Here is a 27,966-nt window from a genome sequence, read left to right as displayed (position 1 = left end):
CCCATGACCTCTAGTTTGCATGTTTGGTTATGTGTCACCTTCCTGTCAGATTGAAACAGTCTTAACTATTCTGCTCTGACAAAGCATTTTTGCCCATAAACCTGCCAGTCAATGGATTTCTTTTTGTTTTGCACATCATTCTCTGTAAACTCTGAAGACTGTTGTGTGTGAAAATCTCAAGATAATAAGCAGTTTCTGAGTTACTCAAACCACCCCGTCTGGCACTGGCAATCATTCCATGGTCAAAATAATGTAGATCACATTTCTTCCTCATTCTAAAGTTTGGTCTGAACAACAACTGAACCTCTTGTCTATGCCTGTATGCTTTTACGTACTGAGTTGCTGCCACATGATTGGCCAATTAGATATTTGCATTCACGAGCAGGTGTACAGCTATTCCTCATAAAGTGGCCACTCATGGTATATATAAACGCCACTGAAAATTCTGCTTTGTTTCTGGGACTCAATGCTGGCTAACATTACTAATGTCTTTTTATCCTGAATACGGTTCTGCACTTTAAGGCCCATTGCCAATCCTAATCTATTAAAAATTCTAAGCTCTTTCTATTTACTGCCTCCCCCAACAATTCCCTTTCCTATCAAATCCTTCCCATATTTTTATGTGAGGGTAACCACTCTTCCTTAGTTCTAGTCTTGTTTATCACATCAGCAATTGTTTTTGTGCTCACTCTCACAAGGTTGCCTTCCAAGATCCTCAAGGATCTATCCTGAATCTCTCTTATTTCTTATCTAACGTTACCACCTAGCAATCTTATTCAAATCTTTTGCACATGAGCTATCGATTCTTGGTTCTATCCAACACAATTTGGTGAATTTTACTGTCTCAGATCTGTCAAATTATATTTTGAACAAAAATGACTAAAATATTGGAACTATGACTAAGTATTGAAAAATAAAAGAAAATGTCTACTTGCACTTAGCTCACTTTTCTCATCCCAGGAAGTACTTTGAAACACTCACATTTTGTCTACTTGCACTTAGCTCACTTTTCTCATCCCAGGAAGTACTTTGAAACACTCACATTTTTGGTGTGATTTTTGATTACAATGTGTTTTCATCCCTTTTATCACCATTACAATAGAACTTAGGAGAATCACCTTGTTGAACTTATACTTTAGCTCATCTGTGGTTGAAAGCTTTCATTTATCCAAAGTTCAAAGTAAAATTTATTATCAGAGTACATACATGTCACCACAAGAAAAATCTCAGGGTTAAATGCAGTGGATGTATGTCCCTTTATTACCACCAGATTAGACTATTCCAGTCCTATCTTGATTGTTCTTCCATTTTCCACCCAACATATTTGCACTTATTTGAAATTTGCTGCCAGTGTACTGAAGTCAGTTCAAATGTTATCCTTTTAACCCACATATGATGGAGATTGTGGCATGTACCCCACGTCTCTGATTGATGGTTGGATTTCATATCATATTGACAAATTAGACATCCAGTGGAAGGATCAGAGTCAAGGCTCATTCAAGGAAAGGCAGTTATCTTTCCTGGAGCAGGCGATCAGAGAATATTTTATGGTTGCTTTCAATAGCATGCTCTTTGTAAATAGTTCAGCTAAGAACAGTCTTATAACTTTAAAAGTAATGCAAACTTTAATCCTCCTGCTAAGGCCTGTATTCTTCCTTCAGATCCACACAGTTTCTTCAGTGTGTTCCCCATCAATGCAGTACTGTTGACAAAAGAGCAATGCCTGTCAAATGAAATCATGACTGTGCACCCAGCACATCGATGTTTTCAAGAGCTGTGCACATGGGGAGAGTGAATCAATTTTACTCTTAGTTTGTGCACTATGCCATATCCAATGGGATTGATTTCTTTTGTGGCTGCATTTTCAATTCAGTTGTGTTGCATATAAAAAACAGAATTCAAACTGAATGTCATTTAAGACAAGCCACTGCTGTAACAGAGAAATTTCCTTACAAAAAGGAAAGAAATCCAGATATCCCAAAGATCATTTCAGTAAAAAATAGTTTTTGACAATAAGAACATAAGGCACAGAAGCAGCAGTACACCAATCAGTGTCCCGCTTGTGTGCCTTGATTCCCTTAATACTGTCGAGTGTTTGGTAGAAAATAAAGAAACAAAAGGAAATATTGAGCAAATCAGACAGAAACTGCAGACGGAGGAAGAGGTTTAATGATAATAACTCAGCTTGATGACCTATCATTTGGAATGGAAAAAGTGAGGTGAGGGAGCATAAATAAAGGTGAAGGCCTGTATTAGAATGGAAGGTCAGAGAGATTAAATAACAAAAAAGGGACAGCAGAGACAAGTGAAAGGAGGTGGTACAGGAATTTGTGAATAAGCAAAGTTGTCTAGAAACAAGGGATTCAAAGGCTGGAGTTGTTGATTACTTGAAATTGTTTGGCTCAGTGTTCCAAGTAAATTTATTATCAAAGTACATATATGTCACTATATACAACCCTGAAATTCATTTTCTTGCAGGCATACTTAATAAATCTGTAATAGAATAATAGCCATAATAGAATCAATGAAAGACTACACCAACTGGGGTATTCAACCAGTGTGCAAAAGACAACAAACTGTGCAAATACAAAATTAAAGAAATAATAATAATATTAAAATAAACAATAAATATTGAGAACATGAGATGATGAGTGATTGAATGTGAGTCCATAGGTTGTGGAAACATTTCAATGATAGGGAAAGTGAAGTTGAATGAAGTCATCCCCTTTTGTTCAAGAGCCTGTTAGATGAGGGGTAATAACTGTTCCTGTACATGGTGGTGTGACTCCTAAGACCCCTGTACCTTCTTCCTGATGGCAGTACAAGAAGAGGGCATGACCTGGGTGGTGGGGGTTTGACGATGGATGCTGCTTTCCTGCAACCGCGCTCTCTGTAGATGTGCTCAATGGCGGGAGGGCTGTACCTATAGTGGACTGGGCCATATCCACTACTTTTTGTAGGATTTTCCATTCAAGGGCATTGGTGTGTTCATACCAAGCTGTAGCCAGTCAATATACTCTCAACCATACATCTATAGGTTTGTCAAAGTTTTAGATGTCATGCTGAATTTTTGCAAACTCCTAAGCAGAGGCGCTGCTGTGCTTTCTTTATAATTGCCATTTACATGTTGGACCCAGGACAGGTTTTCTGAAATGATAACATCAAGAAATTTAAAGTTGTTGATCCATTCTACCTCTGATCCTCCAATGAGGAATGGCTCATGGACCTCTGGTTTCTTCCTCCTGAAGTCAATAATTAGCTCCTGTTCTTACTGACATTGAGTAAGAGGTAGTTTCTGGGGCATCACTCAGCCAGGTTTTCAGTCTCCCTCCTATAACACTATCTTTGATTCAGCCTACGACAGTGGTGTCATCAGCAAACGAATATTGTATTGGAGCTGTGCTTAGCCACACAGTCAAAAGTGTAAAGCAAGTAGAGCAGGGGACTATGCACACAGCCTTGTGGTGGACCTGTGCTGATGGAGATTGTGGAGGAGATGTTGTTGCCAATTTGAACTGACTGGGGTCTGCAAGTGAATAGACAATAGACAATAGACAATAGGTGCAGGAGTAGGCCATTCGGCCCTTTGAGCCAGCACCGCCATTCACTGTGATCATGGCTGATCATCCACAAACAGTATCCAGTTCCTGTCTTATCCCCATAATCTTTGATTCCACTATCTTTAAGAGCTCTATCCATCTCTTTCTTGAAAGCATCCAGAGACTTGGCCTCCACTGCCTTCTGGGGCACAGCATTCTACATATCCACCACTCTCTGGGTGAAAAAGAACTCAGTGATCCAATTGCACAAAGAGGTATTGCGGTCAAGGTTTTGAAGCTTAATGATATGCTCCAGGGTTGAGTGAAGAGCCGAGATGGTGTCTACTGTGGACACGTTGCTTCAGTAGGCAAATTGGAGCTGATAGAAGTCACTTCTCAGGTAGGAGTTCATATGCTTCATCCCCAACCTCTCAAAACACTTCACCACTGTGGATGTAAGTGCTACATCAATGATAGCCATTGAGGCAGGTTACACTGCCGAAGTGAAAGTAAAAGATCTTAGTGAACATTCCAGCTAGTCGATCAGTCCAAGCCTTTAGTACTTCGCCAGTTACCCTGTCTGGGCCGGATGCTTTCCATGGGTTCACCCTCCTAAAGGCTGCTCACTCATCAACCTCAGAAATTGAAATCATAGGATCATCGGGGGCTGCGGAGTTCATGATGGTTTCTCCATGTTTTGATGGTCAAAGTGAGCATAGAAGGCATTGAGCTCATCTGGAAGCAAAGACCTGTCGTCACCTGTGTCACTTGATTTTACTTTACAAGAGATGGTAGCATCCAAGCCCTGCCTCAACTGTTGAACATCCTTTGCCGTTTCAAGTTTAGTCTGGAATTGCCACTTTGCCTGTGAGATGGCTTTCTGAATATTGTACCTGAATCTCTTGGAACTTTCCTGGTCACCGGACTTGAATGCCTCTGACCTACCCTCAGCAGATTGCAGGTCTCATGGTTCATCCAGGAGTTCTGGATGGGGCTGATTAATTGTCTAGTCAGAAGATAAGGTGTGCCTTGAGATTACTCTGGGTTTGGCTCAAACAGTGTAAGTTTAAGTGAGTGATAAAGATGAGGTTTAGAATAGGGGTGGGTTGGATAATTAAAGACACTAAAGAAATGGGTGAATTGTAACACTCTGCTTAATGGGAACTTGATAATGATATAAGGAAAAGCGGATGAGATAGAGGCAGGGTTCACTGTGGCCTTTCGGAGAGAATTGGATAAAAAATTGCAAACCTATGATAAAGGACATGGAGAAGGATGGAGTAGTACTAGTTTACTGATGTTTTGTGTCTCTGGATGTTTTGTGTCTTTGTCTTTAGATTAATTGCCAGGTCATGTTGGCATGGCAATCCACAAGAACCAGGGCAGGAGGTAATTCCTGGTACTACCTCATGACTACCATCCTATCAATGGTCACTTGTCTGCTTTCAGCCATTGAACTGCTTCTGAATGTGTACAATCACCAGGTATAAAACCAATTAAACAAAATAGAAATTATTATTGGCAAAAAAACACCTACAACATATTTTTATTGTGACACAGTGCTATAGTGAGCAGAGTTCTAACCTGGGTTCAAGTCTGACCTCTCATGCTATCCGTGTGGAAGTTGCATGTTCTCCTTGGGATTCCTCTGGGTGTTCTATTCCCTCCCATATCACAAGAAAGTGCATGATGGTAGGTTAATTGGCAACTGTAATTTGGCCAAACGGTGTAGATGAGTAGCAGAATCTAGAGACATTGATGAGAATATGGGGAGAACAAAATGGATTTAGAGTAGGATTAATGTCAAAGAGGGTTCTGATGATCATGTGGACAGTGTGCTGCTCTGGATTTTCAGCATCTTCAGACTTCTCCAGGCCTGTCTCCATGCTGTTTCTCTATGACTTAATAACATTTAACTGATAACATTAATACTTTAATTATAACTCAAATAAACAAAGATAATTCTCTTACCTACACTTATATTTTGAATCCAGACTCTAGTGACCCATTGAAATGAACAATGCTATGCAAGAAAGACAGCCAGATTTAAAAGGTATCCAACTCCCCAGCTCAGCATGATTGAACTACAATCCTGCAGTAAGTGCTGAATGTAATGGCAGAGAAGGAATCAAATGCTCTGGCCTCTGGCTGACCTCCAGAGCACTTTTGATTTCCATGTTCAAATGTACAAGACAGTAAGTGGGTGGAATGGTGAAAGTGTGAAACTGTACTGAACATTGCATGGGTTGCTATGGGAATGTGTTTGATTTTCAAATTTTCTGACAGAAAATAGCCAACTTGGTAAAAAGGTCTATAAAAGACTTCAGGAAGGCAGACAATATTAGCAGTCTGGGCAGGCAGATAAACAGACAGCATTTCATGTGGCTAGGTTGTGAGATAATAGCTTGGAAATTCAATCTTATAATGCTGATTTCTTTCAGCATTAAACAATTGAAAATCCATTTCTCCCCACAGAGTGAAATGTGATAATGACCATTTCTTGGGGTTGTTTTGTTTCGTTCTGGAAATTTGACCTGTTACTTTCAAGGATTTGCCCACCCTCCTGCAAATCATCAGTGGTGGTAAAGATTGTTAAAGAATAATCATGTGTGGTGCTGTAACTTGGTTGGGGGAGGGAAGAATGTTCAGGCACAGAGGACCGGTCAGGAATGAGTAATGCTCCTTTTGCAGTGTTATAGGTATCCAGCTAGTCTACTTTATCTGGGGGAGGGAGGGGGTGGGGTGAGATGAACATCATCAATCACTCCTACCATCACAACATTAATTCAGGATGCATGTCAGATTAAGGTTTTTAGCTTTCTTTCATCCTTCTACAGCATCCACACTATATCCATTCCAGACTGCAGCACTGGTCCTAAATCTCTTCCATCAACCACCACCTAACCCCAATTACTCTGACCTAGCCCTGACTGCTGCCATGGGCCTGAACATCCTTCTTTCTCTGTAACCAAGTCACAGCACAGGCCAGGATTGTTTTCCACCACGAAACACCGCTAAATAAGGCACCGTTTCTCTCTTGTAGGAGCCCTGCATCTGTTTTCTATCTGCATTGTATTCTGCGTTTTGCATTTATCATGGTAACTAGACACATGGGTGGGGTGTAGGGTAGGGTTTAGATACGTAGTTGTGCTTTGTTCTCAGCAGTATTGTTTGTACTGGGAGCCGATGGATGTTGTACCTTTTGCTGACTGCTCAATTATGCTTAACTTACACTTGGGTAAGCTTAGTTTCATCGCTTCAAGATTGTATGTTTGCTAATTGCTAATAAAGGATCAAATACATATCTTCGACTTTGGAACAATCATTATTGGAGCCGTGGGTGGGTTATACAAGTATAACAAATCCATGGGGGCCACCAGCAGCAGCAATTGTTTGGTTAGAATTGGCCGTTATATCTCTCCTTCAGTTCTAACACTAGCAGAAAGCAGCTCCCTGATTGAAATGGTAGACAATGCCTTGTTACAATGTCCACTTTGCATATCCATTTAAGTGCAATAGTTCAGGAAGAAAACTAAGGAATGGCAATAGCGTTATAATTTCTTTCAGGACTGGATAGATATATAGGTCAGGGCACAGTTGGAGTATGGTGTTTAAATATTATTGGGGAAATTATATTTGTAAATAAATGTTCAATTTTAATTTTTATTCTTTAAGGGTTTAGGCAACAAAAGGAAGGTCAGTGTTTATTGTCCATAATTAAATACCTATGGAAATACAGTAGTGATAAATCACCTTTTGGCACTGGGTTCCTTGTTGGAACTTTCACAGTCAACCACATTGGTTGGGTCTAGAATCATGTTCAGAATAGAGAGTGTTACAGTAAAAGATTTGCTTCGCTATGGGAAATTAGTGAACCAAGTGGATTTTACAATAACTCAGGAATTTACATTGTCATTTTTGATACTAGCTTTTCTAATTCCAGATTTATTTAAGCAACAACTTAAATGCCTCAGCACTGGGGCAAGATTTTACAAAAGTTGATGGATCCTTTAAGATTTTGGATTACTAGTCCCATAATATAGCTTCTAAAGTACTGCACATTCTATTAATGCTTATTTTTGATTTTATGCCATAAAGTAATAAAATTAGGATGCAAGAGAAAAACACAAGGAAAATAGCTCTCAATCTGGTGTTGAGAAAGATATTTAAAGATTTTTGAATATCATAGTATTAAACTTGCCATTGTTGAAGTTTGGTGGTGCTTAGGATCCATTTTCAGATCCCAGCTTTTGTTTCCAATCTTTCAAAAGTCACCAATTCACTTCTGAGATCACCTCCATCATGTTCTGTCTTTGAGCTACTTTGCATTCTTCTAACCTCTACTTCACTACTGACAACCAATTATGACTATGCAGCATCCCCTGGAATTTTTTCTAAAATTCTTTGTGTTTCACTGAATGCTTTGAAACCATGCTTCTTCTACAGCTCCCAACAATGACTGCATTTTATCTCTGCTTGATATCAATCTTACAAGAATGCTTCACAGTAAGTTTTATAAACAAGATTTATAAAGAGCTCAGCAGAAGGACTTCTTATAAATCAAAATGTCTTTAGCCGAGATGATCTCTTATGTTCAGTATTAATTGAAATGCAAATTTGTAGCCAATCTAAGAATCTAATTCTATACTCTAAAGAGAGTAAATATTTGAAATGATTTTCAAGATACATCAAGGATATTGTAAGAAATTCAAAATGTATATTGAACAGAGGCTGGGCATTAAAAGCCTAGAGACCATCACATTTAAACTTATATATAAAATATTCTACTTCAGGATAACTGAGCTATTTTGTTTCACAGGCATTAAAATCTTTCAGTGTTTTGTTGCTGAATGGATGAGAAAACCTTCTGTCCTCGATCCTTTTCCATGTAATGACTCAGACTCCCAAAGCTTTGCTTTTATTGATTTGTTACAGAAGAATTAAGAAAGATTTAATCCACAATGTACTTAAGAGAATGGGAAATTTGATTTAAAATCCGGGTCAATATTTGTTTAGTATGATACAAGGCATCACAAGAATGAATTTGCAAGGAATTTTACCTTTTATCGGGCATGGATGTCAATCTGTGTAAAAGGCATCAGATTCATTCCCACCATGGAACTAAAAAGGTAAAACTTAAAAATATGGATATTACATTTCTTCAAGGTGAAGGTGTCATGGTAGCTTAGTGGTTAATTTGATGCTATTACGCCTTGGATGGTTGGAATTCAGAGTTTATTTCTGACGTCATTGTAAGGAGTCTCCCTGTGTAATGTGTGGATTTTCTCCAGGTGCTCCGGTTTCCTCCCACAGTCCAAAGACATATCGGTTAGTAGGTTAGTTGGTCATTGTAAATTGTCCCGCGATTACAATAGGGTTAAATTGGGAGTTGTTGGGTGGTGCAGCTCAAAGGGTCAGAAGGCCTATTCCGTGCAGTATCTCAATAAATAAATAAAGACTACTTCAATCATCCCAAAACACACACACACACACTCTCTCTCTCTCTCTCTCTCATTCACAGATGTAAAAGATGTCTTTTTCTTTCATATCTTGGTCATTGTGTAGTAAAGCAATATTAAATAAAAAATATTACACACAATATATAAATAAAAATAACAATTTAAACACTAGCTGACATGCACAAGCACAGTTACTGCTTCCTGAACTTTATTAAATTGTATGTTTAAGCACTGCAAAAAAATCAGCTTCAGAGACTGGTTGAAGATAATGGTGATTGCAGCTTCTTAAGCTCCGTAATACTTTTACACATGTTTTCTGGTCCAGAGCCCAAGGCTGTATTGGATTATTTCTAAATGGGTACATCAAAAAGTTTTACTTCAATAAAATGAAATTCAATTAGCATGAATTCACAAAAAAAAGATCAAAATCTTTTTGGAAGTAATGCGTGCTGTAATTAGCTAAAGGGACCAAAGTTTATTCAACATTGTAGAAAAGATTCTAATGACGAATAGTAACGGCAAATTGACATTACCTGTTCAGGCTTCAGTCCAGGAGGAACCCAGGCGTATTCCTCCAAAGCACAGCCAGAATCATCATCAGATGTGGAGTTCCTCTGAAAATCATACATGAGCTTGTTCACAGTCTTCTCCATTTCTAAAGGCATCACTGTCACTATGTGTTCCTCACGTGGGCACTTGCAGTGAAGACAGATTTTTCTGCGAAAATAAAATAGCCATTTGTAAGTTCACTGCAGTGGAGGAACAACTGAAGTGCTCACTGTGAAGCTTAAAAGCTTGGATACTTAAATATAAACACATACTTGGCAAACAGCCTCTGGCAGTAGCTGAGTGCATTCAAGCCAGTTTTATAGTCTAGCATGTATGCCTTTTGTAGTTTACAGTCCTATACATGTTGTACAACCCAGGAAGGTCAGGGACTCTTAGGCTCATCAGGTTGTTAAATCTGTTAGAGCCAAGTTACTTCTGCTGTCAGGGAAACGGGCTGCCAGGAACAATCAATTCAATTAGGAAAACCCTGAATAGCTAGTATAAGTATAAATGTGAAATGACTTGCTATTACAGTGTATGAATCAAGCGACATGCCATAAAGGCTATTAGATTTCAAAACCATGCTGGAACAGACATTTCCAGTATGTTTCAGTTCTAAAACAATCTTCTTCATGAATTAATTTAAATAGCTTTTAAAGAAGTAATCAATTCTTTTAATGAATATTTTATCAACTGGTATTGATTAAATACAGACAATCTGAGTGGGTATGTCAAAGCAATCTGAGAAAAACAAGATTCCTTCTTTAATGTTACTTTTACTAAAGATTTCCATACAAAGAACAGTTTATCTTAGACCATGGCCTTTTGCCAGATTTTCTCAATTTCCTGTTATTTGTTAGATCAAGAATGCATATTGACCCAAACAGACAATGGGCATCTGGTTTGCATCCACTCAGCATGAGGACACATTTTAGCACACAGTTCCTGCCTTTGAAAACAAAGCCCAGTTACTGAGAATAATTACCAAAACTAATTAAAGACCCTGAAGAAAGAGTCAAATCATATTTGTTAACTGTACAAAGTTCCTATTTTATTGGGAGAGATATGGGTTAAGATGGCAATTCCTAAGACATGAGTTCTACATATGTGCAGACAGTAGTATTTTGGATTGCCTTAAAATTAAAAGGAGAACCAAATGCATGTGTCACATGAAACATTTCTTAAAACTAATTAGATCTTCTGCAAAATACTGTGAGAATAGTTTTACAGTAAACTATTCTGAAAATTCAGAGAATATCTAATATTCATTTTAATGTTTCCAAGAATTTATATGATGATACTGAGCAAAATCTGCATTAGGAAGAAAAGAAAAATCAACAATGAATGGTAAAATCTACTTTTAAAACTGCAAAAGGCATTAAGTGAGCAGACTTAATTATTGCCACATTGTACTCATCAAATCACATTATGAAATATATATATTGTACTTTATGGAATGTTACTTATTAACTGGTATAGTAATTTCTGTAATGTGAGAATGTAGTTTTAAAAATTATTGTGGCTCAACTTCATATTAAGCTGATCGGGAATAGGAATTCTGACCAAAGCTGGCTTCATTTAAGTAGAAGCCTCTTAAATGGCAAATTTTACCAGTAGGACAATTTTGTTTAACTCAAAGGAAGAAAGAGCAAATATTTGAGATTTATCACTTTGAAATGCATAAAAGAATAAAATATATTGTATTACAAATGCAATTAAAAAGTATCAGTTAATGTCAATATAATAATACAATAACAGTTATCCACTAAAATTTTCAATAAACTTGAAAATCTAGCCGTGGAATACTCAATTATTGGAACAAATAATGGAAGATAATAAAATGTAGAGTTCAACCAGCCAATCAATTTTGCCATTTGTTGAAATAGATAATTATTGACCAAACAAATATTATTTGGATGAAAAGGATAGCCTCACCAAAACAAAAAAGGATGAAACATGGTAGTATGTTACAAGTCACGAGGAAGAAACTGGAGATAACTGTGACCATTTCAAAGATGACAAAATGAGATACAAATTAAATTTCTGGTGATATCGTGCCTGTACCTCATGTTCTCACCCCCGGAGCACACCTTCCAAAGAAGCTGGCAGCCTGCCTGGTGCAGAAGGAATGGCAAAGTAAAACAGTGGAGATCCATGAGACTCGAAAAGGTTGTGTAAGATCTGGGTCTCTTCATTGCAGAGTTTGTTGCCTACAATGTGTCCATGTATTGGACATAACAGAAAAGGTGGTGTAATAAAAATCAGGTGGAGTAATGAAAAGCAGTGTGATCTCCTACACCACTGGGTACTTAGCCAAGCACTGCTGTAATTCAGGCAATTGACGCAGAGTTCTTCCTGCTGAATCAGGAGATGTGGCAGTATATGTGAATCACAGACAGCATTTTTACTAAAAGTTTTGAACTTAGTCAACAACAGTTATGACGACTCTCATCTCACTTTGTGTCTCAGGTTTAGGCTTTGCAGAGTTTAGATGTTTATCACCACTTCAAGATCTGTATCACCTAATAATTCAGAAATGGTCTTAAAGAAAGGAGCTGCATAAAGCAAAATGCCATGGGATGGATAGTACCGTAAAATAAAAATAATGGTGATGGCAACCATAAACTTGTTTTGACAGCACAACAAAAAACCTCCACATTTTGGCGAGAAATCCAGTCCAAGAGTTTCTATTTGCTTGTGTGATAAGATGCTAAACATGATCATTTAAAACACCACACTCTATTCTGCAGTTCATTTTGGCTCTGAGCAATGGTATGTTAATGTGACCTGTCGCAATGAAGGATTATGAAAATAACAGCAGTACTAGTCATAAAACTTCGACTATCAACATCCTGGGGATCAGCACAGTTTAGAAACCTATCTGTATTTGCCTCAAATACAACTTAGACACTTATATTGTATTTTTATTTTCCTCTGACGCAGTAGGAGGGTATTTAGTTCATCAAATCCATGCTGGTTTGCAGAGCAATCTCATTAATCCAATCAAACCAGCTACCCACACTGGGTATTAATTTAGAAGTTACTAATTCACCCATCAATCAACATAACTTTGGGGTGTGAAAAGAAACCCACATAGTCAAAAACATGCAAATGTCATCAAACCCAAATTTGTGGAGCTGAGGCACTAGCACTATCTTTAGTACTAGTATGCTACTCATATCCAGACTCACCAAAATGTCTCCATTATTTACAACTACAAGTTCAGTGCCTGTAAAGGGGTAAAAAAGGCTTACAAAATATTTGGATTGAAAACTGATGAGGGCAGCTCCAACAACACAAGGAATGTGCCAAGGAAAAGCAGTCCCTTCAACCTGTCTGTAACTAGCACTCTTTACTGTAGTATTTACCAGGCACAAGAGGAATTGTACCAACTTGCCAGGCTTCTTTGACAGCACTTTCAAACTCTAGCATCCACATGGACAACGGGGAAACAACATCGCCTGCTCCTCTCACACTAGATCAAGAACTGTCACATTTGGAGTTACTTAGCATTTTGTTCATTACAGTTGCATGAAAATGCTGAAACAATCATGCTAATGGTGTGCTCACTAATAGGACTGCAGTGATTCAAGATGACAGTTTAAGAATAATTAGGGCTGCACAATTAATGCTGGCATTGGCAGTGACCTACATAACCTGTGAATGAATTCAAAAAAACACTAGGACTAAGAGGAAGTATAAGCCACAATGAAGAATTTATGCTCAAATCAGCTGCAGAGGAACAGACTGTCATGAAAGACAGAAGTTTAATAAAGAGTTACATGTTAAAACCTTAAGAAGTTAGATTTCACATTGGTTAAAGTTAAACTTTTAACAGCATTCAGGTTGACAAGCAGTAATTAACAGAAAGTGGCATTCATTTTAAATAAATGTTAAATTTATATTCTGTTTCTTTTTTCACATCTGATAGTAAGTGAAACCAGCTATTTCTGTTTATATATCAGGAATTAACACAAGGCATTTTTAAAGTAGGACTTAAGTTAGATGCTTTAAGGTTCTGTGCCAAATTTGCTTCCTATCTACTCCGGAAATTCAGGAATTTCATGCAGCTCTATGGATTTGAATTATGAGCAAGTAGTGTGGTGCCAGTTTCAGACTTGGTGGAACAATAGGGTAACTTTCCAGTTTCTGTGGATCATTGTGGATCTGACTTTATTTGAAGTTTCTGTAGGAAATGAAATTTAAAAACAGCATCTATTATTCGCCTTGTTAACTACTTTGACAGCAGGTTTTAGGCCATTATTATAGATTAGTGGCATTACTAATTTTCTTCTCTGTTGTCACTTGTTTGAAGATGTACATATATGGAATTATACACTGATAAACTATGAGTAGGCTGCTATTCCTTTTGCCACATGGAAACATCATTAATGAAGAATGGACTGCAGGAAGGAATTTTTATAGAGCAAAATAATATGTAGCAGTCCACATTGTTCTTACAACTAAAGAAAAACTGGGAAAATGGGAAATATTAAACATTCCACTTAGTTAATATTTATTAAGATAATATCTATTTGAAAAACTATTTATTAGGAAAACCAATTTAGAGATGTCGAGACTAAAACAGTTAAAACATGACAGAACAATAATCCCTCAAAAATAAAAACATTTGGCAAACTATGTTCTCATTATGTCTAATTATGCCCACAATTCTACTTTAAGTTCTTGATACTGGCCACAAACCAAGATGGAAGAGTAGATTCCCATAGTATTCCAGCAGCAGTGAGGTCAAATGTAGGACTCCGTTGCTATCAATTAATCACAATCATAACCTCAAATATATACCAGAAATTTCCTCTGGATTTTATGACATGCTTCAAGTCTCTTTTACTGTTTTGATGTTTAAGTTTTAGTAATTGAATACAAATACTTCAACTGTCATTGAAGGATTTAAACAGATGTGTTTGAGATTATTCATCCAGACATTACTGGCCTACTAACATAATAAGTATACAACCACAGCTTCATCTCTCATCTCTTTCATTCTATTTACATCTTCTCCTGACAGATCAGTTGCAGTTAACAAGCTGTCACCACTCACTCTCAGCTGACATCAGAGGCCTTCATTTTGTTCTCTCTGCCCTTTTCCCTTCTTTGCAGATTAAAAAAGGCTGATATTTAATTTTATCTCTGTTTTTGATGAAAGACCATCCACTAGAAATTAACAATTTCCCTCTCACTTGCAGACCCCAGTCAATTAGCATTGGCAACAACATCTCCTCCACAATCTCCATCAGCACAGGTGCACCACAAAGCTGTGTGTTCTACTCACTTTATACTTATGACTGTGAGACTAAGCACAGCTCCAAATCCATATTTAAATTTTCTGATGACACCATTGTCATTGGCCAAATCATAGGTGGTGATGAATCAGCATATAGGAGGGAGATTGAAAATCTGGGTAACAACCACAATCTCTTACTCAATGTCAGCAAGACCAGGAGTTAATTATTGACTTCAGGAGGAGGAAACCAGAGGTCTATGAGGCAGTCCTCATCAGAGGATCAGAGGTGGAGAGGGTCAGCAACTTTAGATTCCTAGGTGTTATCTTTCTTGGGCCCAGCATGTACAGTACGTGCAATTACAAAGGAAGCATGCAGTGCCTCTACTTCCTTAGGAGATTGCAAAGATTCAGCATGACATCTAAAACATTGAAAAACATCTATAGATGTGTGGTGGAGAGTAGATTGACTGGTTCCATCGCAGCCTGGTATGGAAACACCAATGTCCTAGAATGGAAAATCTTGCAAAAAGCAGCGGATATGGCCCAGTCCATCATGGGTAAAGCCCTCTTTACCATTGAGCACATCTACATGGAGTATTGTCACAGGAAAGCAGCATCCATCATTTGTCCCATCACAGAACTGTTCCACAACCTATGGACTCACTTTCAAGGACTCTTCATCTCATGTTCTAGATATTTAGTGCTTATTTATTTACTATTATTATTTTTTAAAAATGTTGTATTTCCACAGTTCATTGTCTTTTGCACATTGGATGTTTATCCTGTTGGGTGCGGCCTTTCATTGATTCTATTATGTTTCTTAGATTTATTGTGTATGCACAAAAGCGAATCTCAGGGTTACATATGGTGACATTTATGTACTTTGATAATAAATTCACTTTGATTTCTACATGACGGAGTATTTCCAGCATTTTCTGCTTTTATTCTGGATTTGTTCTTAGCAGGGCAGGTCAAAGCTAGCTAAAAGCCTTCCAATCTGCAAGGCAGAAATGACAAATTGTACTCTGTCACAGAGTAGAATTTATTATCCATTATCTGTGTGGAAAATAGCATGAAGGCTCTTTGTATCAAAGGTTTATTTTTCCAATTAAATGTCTGTAGCATTTGCCTCTTGTATCACTCATGCCGGATAGAGCAGTTAGCGTAATGCTTTACCATTGCCAGCAATCAGGGTACAATTCCTACTGCTGTCCGAATGGAGTTTGTATGTTCGCCCCATGAATTCATGGGTTTGCTCAAGTGATCCGGATTCCTCCCACATTCCAAAGACGTATGGGTTAATCACTTGTGGCTTTGCTATGTTGGCACTGGAATTATGGCAACACTTTAGGGCTGCCAGAGCACATCGTTGGACTGCATTGCTTGCTGACGTGATCGACAAACTTCACTGTATGTTTCGATGTTCCATGTACACAATCTTTAACTTTATATTTGTTAATTCTACAATATGCAGCTAATTAGCAAATCAAAGCCATACTTTCATTAACCATTACATTATCCATGATTCTTTCAGCTCTATTGCTAAATCCAAAACACTTTAACATCTTCCAACCCAAGATATGAAGACTTGATTGATATTCTATTTAAAGCACCTTCACGCAATGAAACAGCTTAACAAACTGGAAAATGAATATTTATTAGTGAATGCTGAGAACCCTACAAACTCATGCGTATCGTCGACAGGTTACTTTTTTTTATATATTACTCTGTCAAGACTTCTTACCAACACTTTGACCATTGCCTGACTGTGAGTGGATGGGAAGTGTAGTGAATTTGACATTTTCTCACCATGCTAATATAAAGGGTTGGAATATTTTAATAGTTTGCCAGTTGAATATTAAGCCTATCTAATTTGTCAGTACAATTTCCAGAGGGGCAGCAAAGTTGCATAGCCTTCTACAGGTTGCACTTTACAATGGTATCAGTGAGGAATTATAATTCAAAAGGTAAATTATAGATAATCTGAAGTTTTTTGGAGGTCCACTTGGAAGAAAACAGGATGAAAGTTCAGCAGTGGTATAATTATGGACTAGCAATCTAGAGCCAGGGCCAGCTGCTTGTCAACTGTAGAGTTGTTATTAAGATCCATCTGCTTTATTAACATCCTTCTGCCAAGCTTACCAAGGTTAGCCTATACGTAATTCTAGATCCATGCCTTCTCACTCTCTCTGAAAAACTAAACAAGCCACTCAGCTCTCAGTGGTTCACCACACATTTCTCAAAGAATACTTACACATTCCAGCCTTACCAGCAACACCAGATCCTGCAAAGTGAGTTAAAAGATACAAGAAGGATGACACCATGCATGGAGAGAGAGAGGTATTTGAGATTGTCAAGAATTTGGATTCAGTGCAGCTGAAACTCAAAGACTTCAGAAGAGCAATATTCAAATATGATACCAACTTTCACCCATTATCACCTGACTACTGCTCTTCAAAATGGTCAGACTGTTTGCTTTATATGCAGCATTAATTTTGAGAACTTCTACATCACTGGTTAAGTTGATGTTTATTGCGTGCATCTATTTGTTTTCGAGACTTTCTTAAATGACTGCAGACCATATGCTAAAAATTGTTCCAATAATGATGTTGGAAAGGAAATTCCAGTATTAAGATCTAGTAATGATGAAGAACCACAAGAACATTTCTCAGTCAGGGTGGGTGTACAAGTTGGAATGGAACCTCAGGTGACGATGCTCCCATGCATATATTACTGTTACCTTTAGTGGTAGCAGTGGTCATAAATTTGAGAGGCACTGTTTGGGAGAAACTCGATGCAGAACTGTTGTACATTTTGTAATGTGTAAACACCATAGCCTTGTTCACTAATAAATATTCAGGGCAGTTAATGTGGTGGTAAACAAGTGGGATGCTTTTCCTTGTATTGTATCAAGCTTCTTGAAAGTTGTTGGCTCTGCATTCATCAAGGCAAGTAAACAGTATTCCTCCTGACTTGTGCTTTGAAATAGTGGAATGGCTTTGGGCATCATGAGTTAAGTCAGTAACTACAAGAAATCCAAAAAGCAGATCTGATTTTCTAGCATGGTATTCATATAGTTTTGACACGTTGAGATCTGAGATCTTGATTAATCATGATCTTCACAATGCTGAAGGAGAGGGACTTCATTATGATTATGCTACTGAATGTCAGAGTTAGGTGGCTAAGCTCCCTCTTGATGGACTGGCAACTTTGTGGCGTGAATGTTATTGACCTGCTATCAGCCCATACCTGGATGTTGTCTAGGTCTTGCTGTACACAGGGAGGGGCAGCTTCATTTGTATAATTAAGCTTTCTGAACTCATCTGAAAACATTCCTACTTCTGGCATTGTGGAAGGAAAGCCATTGTTGAAGCAGCTAAGAAGAGTGGTGACATAATAAGCTTGATCAAATGCAGCCTTGTTGTCACTCCCACCTCACCTCTGGAATTCAACTCTCTTGACCATGTTTGGACCAAGCCTGCAATGAGGCCAGGGGCCCAGTATATCTAGGTGCAAACCAACCTGGGCAAAAAAAGGTAGGTTATTTTTAAGTAAATGATGTTCGAGCTGGCTCAGTTTGTTCATGTAATTAACCCAGTAACTGACTAACATCAGTTGGCAACTAAAAATTGACATCAGACAATATTTTAACCAATGTTTCATTAATTTTGCAAATTATGCCTTTTTTAAGGAATCCTCACCCAACAGTTTCAGAGTGGATAGCAGACAGTTGCTATCAGCTGAGTTGCTCACCTCCAGCTCAAGCCTGAGAACCTAGATACAGAATAGCCCAACTGGTTTCCAAATGTTATAGAAGGGATAGGTAGATGGCTACAACCAAGTGCTCATCAGAGTGACATGGATCATCTAATAAAATATAAGAAATTACTATTCCTCGAAGCTTTTCACCAATTCCAAAACACCTGATCCTGGGCTGTTCAGGCATTTTTGAACCTCTAATTTAATGCACACTATCTGTAGGCTTCAAGTGCAAATGCAGACTTGATGCCAAAGAACAGTTCCTGCGCTAATTGGAACGTCATGAGAAGGATCTCAGGGTCAACACCCTGGGAAAGTTCATACATTGATGGAGTAGTGTGATAAATAGATGTGATTTGGCTAGTTTAAGGTATAAGAATCAAGACGGCTTTCATTGGTCAAATTTTACAATACCTCCTTCTTCTCCACAAATTATCTTGCTTTACTCCAATTACTCCAATAAAAGCATGAAACTTCTTTCACCATCTGAATCCTAATTCATCTATTTCACTTAATCTCAAAATGAATAACTAAGAGTGCAGGACAAGAGAACAATTTTGCCAACCGATGCTTCCTTTTTTAAATGTTGGAAAACTGCCTGTTTTAGGACCACTAAATTATGCATCTGAACAGATACTTCTTTGTGTATATTTTACCTCCCACGCTGAATTGAGACACATTTAAACTTGTAACTGCTGATCACAATAACAGCAGCTTTAATCCTCTACACTCATTACACAAGCTCATGAGCAGTTCAAACATGTAAACTGGCAATTACATCTACAAACTGATTATGTGGAGATGCAAGATACATTACACAGATCCATTCTTTTCTGTTCTCCAACGAGTGCTGACTAATTAGCTATCCATCTTCTTCAAACTTAAAAATAATTATTAAAACTAGTATTTTTTGTCATTTTCTGATTAAGCAGACTTATGCTTGCTGAATAAAAAGTTGTGAATGCCAGTAAGTCATCTTTAACTGTGCGTGAGCAATGAAACTACAAATGATCATGTTTTTTCAACTGGAAGAAGGTTGAACTAGAGTTTAAAAAAAACACTATAGGACAATACCAGCATACAGCTAAAGCAGCCTATGTGCTTTAGATCTTACATCATATCTCCTACCACTACTCCACCGCACTGCTGTCTGCTAACAGATTTTCAGATATTAAGCAAATCAAGGGAAATGAGGTTAGTGCAAGAACGCGGAGCTGAGGATTCTTACTGAATGGCAGTACAAGCATGAACAGATGAATAGCTGGATTCCTGCTTCTACTTCTTAAATTCTCTATCCCATTCTACTGCCATCATTGAACAACACTTCTCTTCCACCATCTGTCATGATTTTGGATCATGAAAACCTCCTAGCCCCTGCTTTAAGTCACTGGAGTGAAAACTTAGGTATTGTACTAATACCCAGTGACATTGGGGGTGAGGAGGAAAGAAAGAGTGGAAATGTGGACGAATGAAGTGGTGTGAGGGGATGTGGAGGGGAATAGAAAGAGGAGGGAAGCAGTGTAGAGGAGAGACAGGTAGAGGAGTCAAGAGAGAGGTGGAGTTGAGGAGAAGAATGTGAAGAGAGACAGAGGAGGAATATGTGGGGAAGAGAGAGTTAACTTTCGTGATTAATCACAGCAACTTTATTTGCTTGACAGCCACATATCAAATAACTGTGGTAACATTTTAAAAGCTCTTCAAATTTTAAAGTCAAAAAGATATAAAAATGATAAATCATGGAAATACATGTCGGTTTTCTGTTCAAATAAAAAATTTAACACAAAATTTACTTTCATTAGAGGAAATGATGCATTTCATAGAAACTGAGCTGCTTTTAAAAATAAAGTTCTTATTTAAGTTATATTACAAATGTGTGCATAAATATAGGTGAGAAATCATTCTGGCTTGAATTAATATAAATGTAACAAAGAGAACTAGAACTATGTGCCACCTGTACAAAATAATTCAAGAAGGGTGATGTAAAAATAACCTGACATCTGTTGCAGATATTTCAAAAGCCAATAGCTTTAAGAAGCTCTCTGGCTTTTTAGAATTGGTTTCAGGCACCCACTTTAGAATACATAGCTACAGAATATTTGCATTCCTATTTAATTTTTTTTCTCTTCCCAAGGAAGACAAAGAATAGATGAGTAGTATTAGCAAAGATAATGCCAACACTGCTAAATTTTCATAAGTAGCCTAATCAAATAAAATAAAGAATGACATGGCATTTGGAGCATTTTAAATAAAAAGTTAAGTGCAAGAGGCTGCCATTAGGGTCATTGTGCCAATGCCGGTCCTACCCTTCAGCTAATTTTCCAATTTATTCCTACTTACTGTTGAAATGTGGTCTCTACTGCAAAAGATAGTTGAGGAAAGGCTTTCCTTGTTCCATTAACCTAGTGGAAAATCATATCTGCATGATCCCTCAATTTTCAAATTATTTTCTTGAGTTTTTACCTTTTAGTATTAATTTCCCAAGCAGGGGATTCACTCTTTCACTATTCATTCTCTTTCAACCTTCCATAATTCTCAAATTTCCCATAAATCTCTGCTAAAACCTCACTTTTAGAGTCTTTCCCTACAACCAACAACACACATTTATTAAGAGATTCTGCAGATGCTGGAAACCCAGAGTAACACACACAAAATGCTGGAGGAACCCAGCAGGCCAGATGGCATCTATGGAGAGGAATGAACAGTCAACATTCTGGTCCGAGGGCATTCATCAGGACTGGTAAGGAAGGGAGAAGAAGCCATAAGAAGATGGGCGGAGAAAAAGGAGTACAAACTGGCAGGTGATATGTGAAGCCAGGTGAAGGGGGTGGGGGAGGTGAAGTGAGAAGCTGGGAGGTGATAGGTGGGAAAAGTAAATGGCTAAAGAAGCAATTTGATAGAACAGAGAGGACCATGAGAGAAAGGGAAGGAGGAGGGGCACCAGACAGTAGTGATAGGTTAGTGAGAAGAAGAGAGGAGATAGATGAATCTCCTCTCAGATTTCGTGTGAGTTGTAGTGATTATTCTCACACTCCAGCCGCTCCGGTTATTTCAGACAGCAGGGGGAGCAGGTTCCTGTTTCTGTCACTACACCCCCTGTGGCACTCTGGGGCCAATTTCCCACTGCAGCTGCTGCAGCGACCCTGCTTGTACTGTAGACAATGCCCTAATCATTTTCCTTCTGCGACCCCTGGGACCTCTCTAACTGCAGCTGCCTCCAGGATCTTATAGCCTGCTCAGGGGAGCTACAAGAGATACATGGCAGTTGCAGTTTGATGATACTGTGTTTGAGCAAAATCTTTGTGCATATAATGCAGAATTTTGTGTAGGCATTACCACTGCAATGCTTTACCTCACTCCCACACTGAATATGCAGTGGTTATATCTATGATTATTCACTGAATATGAATAACGACATGATAAGATTATTCACTGAATATGAATAATCTTTTCATTCAATTTTCGATGAGAATATACAGTAGCACATCAACCTCTGTTGCCTCACTCTCATTCTTTTATAGTGCTTTCCTTTTGACGTACACCCCAACTTACCAATATTGAATTGTTTTCCCTCTGATTTAGGGAATATGGGGATACGTATTAAAATATGTTTTTGTTACTCTCTTTATTCTTGAACACCCTTTATATATTTGACATCATTTCCACGTTCTATTTCAACTACTGAATTTCCAATTTCAATAAAAATAAATAACCTTGCACTTTTAAGGGCTTGGTGGGACCAGGACTGTAGATACAGATTTCTGGATGTGTCAACACTTTCATTTCATTATTTTGCACGCTACACAGTAGTATCCAATAAACCCAATGAGTTTAAAGGGAGCACAAAAATGTATATACACTGAAGACCTTAACTCTCACATTCCTTTCCTCTGATGTCCTGGACATCAGCTCTGGCACCAGCCACACACTTAAGGTCTGAATGCCTGCCCCAGCTGCCAATTCTCTAACCCTGGCTCCACACCCCATTTGTACCCAGACTACCAGATCAATTGATAAACCAGATGTCAATCAATCAGGATTTCTGAACAACTGGACGTTGGATTATTGACATTACTCTATGTATAACTTGGAAGGTAAAATATTCTAATTTATTAGTCTGAACTCAATTTTAAAGCCAGTTTATAACGCATTGCTTTTTGGGGTAAAATTAATCAATAATCATTATTCATTACTGTAGAACCACAAAAAATAATTCAAATCATGATTGGTGCCAGTCAACAAAAAAAAATAGCCAACTGTGGTAAGATGAAGTAAAATTAATGATTTTCCTGCTGCAATAGCTATAAAATGGCTGAACATGTTAACAGTATGGCTGACCGAAGTTTCATTTTAGGCTCTGGTTACACCTGTAGGCTTTTAACAGGATTTACTGGAAATCATGTCATAGTTTCTAGTAAATTACACATTGCTGGTCTTGCCTCATTTGGAGTTATTATTCAATCTTCGGAGAGATAAAGGAGACCCTGAACAGTTTAATAGTAATGACTTTTCTAGGTATTTTTACAGCTTTTTCAGAGGCTGAAATATGAACATTATCTGGTGACTTTGATACTTCTTCATGGCTCATTGAAGTATTGAAGCTCCACAGCAGTCAAAGACTAAGTGGTTAAGAATAAATAAGCAGCACTCCTTATTATCGATTGCTGAATAGTATTACAGTACTATGAATTAGATGCAACCTTGAACTTGAGTTATTAGACCATAAAACAAAGGAGCAGAAGTCAGCCATTTGACCCATTGAGTCGGCTCCGCCATTTTATCATGAGCTGATCCATTCTCCCATTTAGTCCCACTCCCCCGCCTTCTCACCATAACCTTTGATGCCCTGGCTACTCAGATACCTATCAATCTCTGCCTTAAATACACCAAATGACTTGGCCTCCACTGCTGCCCGTGGCAACAAATTCCAAAGATTCGCCACCCTCTGACTAAAAAAATTTCTTCGCATTTCTGTTCTGAATGGGCGCCCTTAAGTCATGCCCTCACGTACTAGACTCCCCCATCATGGGAAACAACTTTGCCACATCCATTCTGTCCATGCCTTTCAACATTCGAAATGTTTCTATGAGGTCTCCCCTCATTCTTCTAAACTCCAAGGAATACAGTCCAAGAGCGGACAAACGTTCCTCATATGTTAACCCTCTCATTCCCGGAATCATTCTAGCGAATCTTCTCTGTACCCTCTCCAACGTCAGCACATCTTTTCTTAAATAAGGAGACCAAAACTGCCCACAGTACTCCAAGTGAGGTCTCACCAGTGCCTTATAGAGCATCAACATCACATCCCTGCTCCTATACTCTATTCCTCTAGAAATGAATGCCAACATTGCATTCGCCTTCTTCACTACTGACTCAACCTGGAGGTTAACCTTAAGGGTATCCTGTACGAGGACTCCCAAGTCCTGTTGCATCTCCGAACTTTGAATTCTTTCCCCATTTAAATAATTAATAGAGGATCAACTGAAGAAATACAAATTTTGTTTTTTTTGAGTTAGAATAGATTTATAGCTGTAGCCAAAAGTTAAGTTATAGCTGTAGCTAAGAGTTCAACAAAGTTACCTGAGTTACTATTTTTTTTGTTCTTTTAGTTAAGAATTAAATAAAGTTACTTAATTATTTGTGTAGTTATGTCTCAGTTGCTCGAGACGAATAAAAAGAAAACTGAGCTCTGTTTGAGACAAATTGGCATAATCATCAGGATTCCACTTTAAACTATGTTTCCTGGAAAGAAAGACAAGAATAGGCCACAGGAGTTTTATATTCCAGGGTGGGCAGGTCTCCGAAGGTCTCGGTACTAAGGCTAATTTAACAGCAAAAAAAAAGCATGAATCAAAAACCTGGGGAACTCAACTGTTACAAGGGCCAGATAAAATAGTTCATCAGATGGCCCAGATGTTACAGGAAGCAGGCTCTCCATTTTAAGGAGGACACCACTGGAATTGCACTTTGATACTTATGAATGTACTTAAGGAGAAAGAAAAAGAAATAAACACATTATGAAAAGAAGTCTCTCCCCACTGATCCCCCTCCAGCACTTATCCTTGCACATGAAACAAGTTCTACACCTGCCCCTACACCTCCTCCCTCACTATCATTCAGGGTCTAAACAGTCCCTCCAGGTGAGGCAACACTTCACCCGTGAGCCTGTTGGAGTCATCTACTATATCCAGTGCTCCTGGTGTGGTTTCCTGTATATCAGTGAGACCTAACATAGATTGGGAGACCACTCTGTTGAGCACCTACACATTGTCTGCCAGAAAAAGTGGGATTTCCTGGTGGCCACCCATTTTAATTCCACTTCTCATTCCCATTCTGACATGTCAATCCACAGCCTCCTCTACTGCCATGATGAAGCCACACTCAGGTTGGAGGAGTAACACCTCATGTTGCGTCTGGGTAGCCTCCAACCTGATGGAACAAACATCGATTTTCTGAACTTCCAGTAATGGCAACCCCTCCCCCCTTCACCATTCCCATTTCCCTCTCTCACCTTATCTTCTTATCTTCCCATCATCTCCTTCTGGTGCTCCTCCCCTTCCCTTTCTTCCATGACCTTCTGTCCTCCCCTATCAGATTCCCTCTTCTCCAGCCCTTTATCTGCTTCACCAATCGACCTCCCAGTTCTTTACTTCACCTCTCCCCCTCTCCCAGTTTGACCTATCACCTGTGTATTTCTTCCTCCCCTCCCCCACCTTCTTATTCTGACCTCATCTTTTTTCACCAGTTCTGATGAAGGGTCTCAGCCCAAAATGACTACTGTTTTCTCTTTTCCATAGATGCTGCCTGGCCTGCTGAGTTCCTAAAGCATTTTGTGTGTGTTACTTAGATTTTCAGCAGCTGCAGATTTTCTCTTGTTTTAGAAAGATTCTAGATTGAAAGATGAGTCAGAGAAATGGAGACAGTTGAATGTTGCACACAAACCAATAAACTCAGCCCAAGAATGGGCAGAGAGAGCTGGACAGTCAGGAGCCACGCTGGCCAAAGAGAAATGTTGTGAAAATTGCCAATCCAATAAAGCTACGGGCTACGATGTTGAACGGTTGGGACCAGTACACATGGGATGGGGATATCTGGTCTGACCCTGTCACTGGAAAAGTGGATCAACCTATTGATTGGCTGCATGACAATGGGGGCGGGGAGGGGTGAAGGAACAAGAAACATCCTTAGCAACCCAAACTTTCAAAACTGTAGTAGACAAATGGGGGCAGTATGAGGAAGCTGATGATCCGACATAGCAGAACCAGGAGTGATGTGCTCAGCAGTGACAGATCATCACTCAGGACTATAGCGGAATGTGGCTGAGGGATTTGTGGGATAGGTATAGTCATTGTGAGGGGAGTCACTCAACGCCTGGCTTACCTATATCTGGAATGTAAGTGTAATCGTTCACCATTGAGTAGGCTGTGCTAGAATCCATAAGCCCTCATCATTGGATCAAGCAGTCATATGGAGCTGGAACCATTTGGTTCTGGTAAGGTAACAGCACACTTGGACATAGCGGCTTCAACGGGCTCAACCAAAAGTGTTATTGACTTTTTTTAAATGTATTTTTTTATGATCACAAGACCTTGTTAGACATTAAAAGCTTAAGGTACTGGAGGTCCACCCCTCAGCAAGTTGCTCGTTGGTGGATAAACTGAAGGACTGGACTTGGAGTGGACCATGATGCTGCCTGTGGCAGTGTGGCAGTGAGGCATTGAAGTGCAAAGGAGGTGTGCAATCTAACAGTGACTGATCATTTTAGTCACTTTTCTTGTGATTGCAAGACTCAGTTGGACATTGGTGGCATGAAACGCAGAAGTCCAATTGATGGATTTATTGGCGAAAGGCAAAGGTGGACACAGGCGCTCTGTGGCTTCAGTTGTAAGTGAGGACTAGGTGTTAAGCTGCGGTGTCACCTGTTTGCAGCCTCCCAGGAGGAGGCATCAAAAGTCGGTGCACTCCACTGGAAGTGGTGTTGCGTGACATCCATGCTGGAGTTGGTGCTGCACTCCCAATGTTTGCTCAGCAGATGACAAATTGCATTGTGTTCGACAGCAGACTGCTGCAAAATTCATGGACTCAGCGACTTGGACTATATTTTTTTGTGACTGTATTTTACTGCTATCTTACATGTGCTTTGTGCATGTGTCACAGACTGTTGATATTGTGTTTTGCACCTTGACCCCGGAGTAAAGCTGTTTTGTTTGGCAGTATTCATGTATGGGTGAATGACAATTAAACTTGAACTTCAACAGGTTTCTTGTTCAGCCAGGTAGTGCACACTACTTAACAGCATTACCTCTGTCCCAAAAGCTGGCATATTTAGTCTGCAGAGTGGAACACACTTGAACAAGGTGTGCAGCAGCAGCAGGGAATGGGCATTCAAGGAATCATATATGAAGATGAACCAACAGACCCAGATGGAGCCCCTTTTAACCATGGATTCCAAGCAAGGCTAGTATAATTAATTGCTAACAACAGGAATTCTGCAGATGCTGGAAATTCAAGCAACACACATAAAAGTTGCTGGTGAACGCAGCAGGCCAGGCAGCATCTCTAGGAAGAGGTGCAGTCGACGTTTCAGGCCTAGGGTCTCGGCCTGAAACGTCGACTGCACCTCTTCCTAGAGATGCTGCCTGGCCTGCTGCATTCACCAGCAACTTTTATGTGTGTTACAATTAATTGCTAGTTTGCATTGACTACCTTCATGCTAGCAAAATCAAAGGGGAAGTGGTACTGATCATGGAAACCTTGGAAAATGCAATAGAGGGGAAGAGCAAGGTGCAACCAGCAAGAAAGAGCCCCTAACGGTGTTTTGGGAAAGGCTGTAGAGAAAGATGAGTGGGCAACCACCAAACCACCTCTAAAGCAAAGAAACACATCTAGACTTGATGAAGGCAGAGGTGCCAAGAGAGAAGTCAGATGGCATTCCTACAAGGCAATGCAAGCCATGTGGAAGGAAAAGTGCGGGCTTAGGTACTAGGGTAACACCCTCTAACTCTACGATTTGAAGTGGCAGATCCAAGGCGAGGCAAAGTCTAGGTGGTGGAGCCCGGGCCCAAGAGCATATCAAAGCAGCAGGGCTTGTGTCCGAGAGCAAGGAACAAGCCAATGTTTGGCCAACTGAAGTGCTGGGCCAGATTGAAAAGGTCAGGATGTTGGGGCCAGAGGCAAGAGATGGGACGGTGTTGAGCTCGCTGCTTGGCAAGGTTTTCTCCTCTCTGCACTCAACTGAGGCTATGGTCTGCAACCTAGGGGTCACTGGACCGGCTGTAGTGATGACTGGCTTCAAGTCTGTGAACTCATTTTTGTGAACTTTAGTTCTGAAATGTAATTTGCTTATGTTTTATTGTTTGCATGATTTGTTTCTATTTTTGCATTTTAAGTGTTTGATGATGTCTTTTTTAATGTGTTC

General features: G+C 39.1%; 1 protein-coding gene across 6 annotated transcripts in view; it reads right to left on the bottom strand.

Moving 5' to 3' along the window:
• Positions 1-27,966, bottom strand: part of prickle2b (prickle homolog 2b) — a 213,918-nt gene that overhangs the window by 24,418 nt on the left and 161,534 nt on the right. For all 6 annotated transcript variants that reach the window (XM_063067964.1, XM_063067965.1, XM_063067966.1 and 3 more), the window contains one exon: positions 9,532-9,715. In XM_063067964.1, coding sequence (XP_062924034.1) covers positions 9,532-9,715 — 184 coding nt within the window. The remainder of the gene's footprint in view (positions 1-9,531; positions 9,716-27,966) is intronic.

Source organism: Mobula hypostoma, chromosome 15 (genome assembly GCF_963921235.1).
Source record: "Mobula hypostoma chromosome 15, sMobHyp1.1, whole genome shotgun sequence".
In the NCBI taxonomy this organism is placed as follows: domain Eukaryota; kingdom Metazoa; phylum Chordata; class Chondrichthyes; order Myliobatiformes; family Myliobatidae; genus Mobula; species Mobula hypostoma.
The sequence above is the reverse complement of the archived record's forward strand: the minus strand, read 5'-3'. Positions and strand labels throughout refer to the sequence as shown.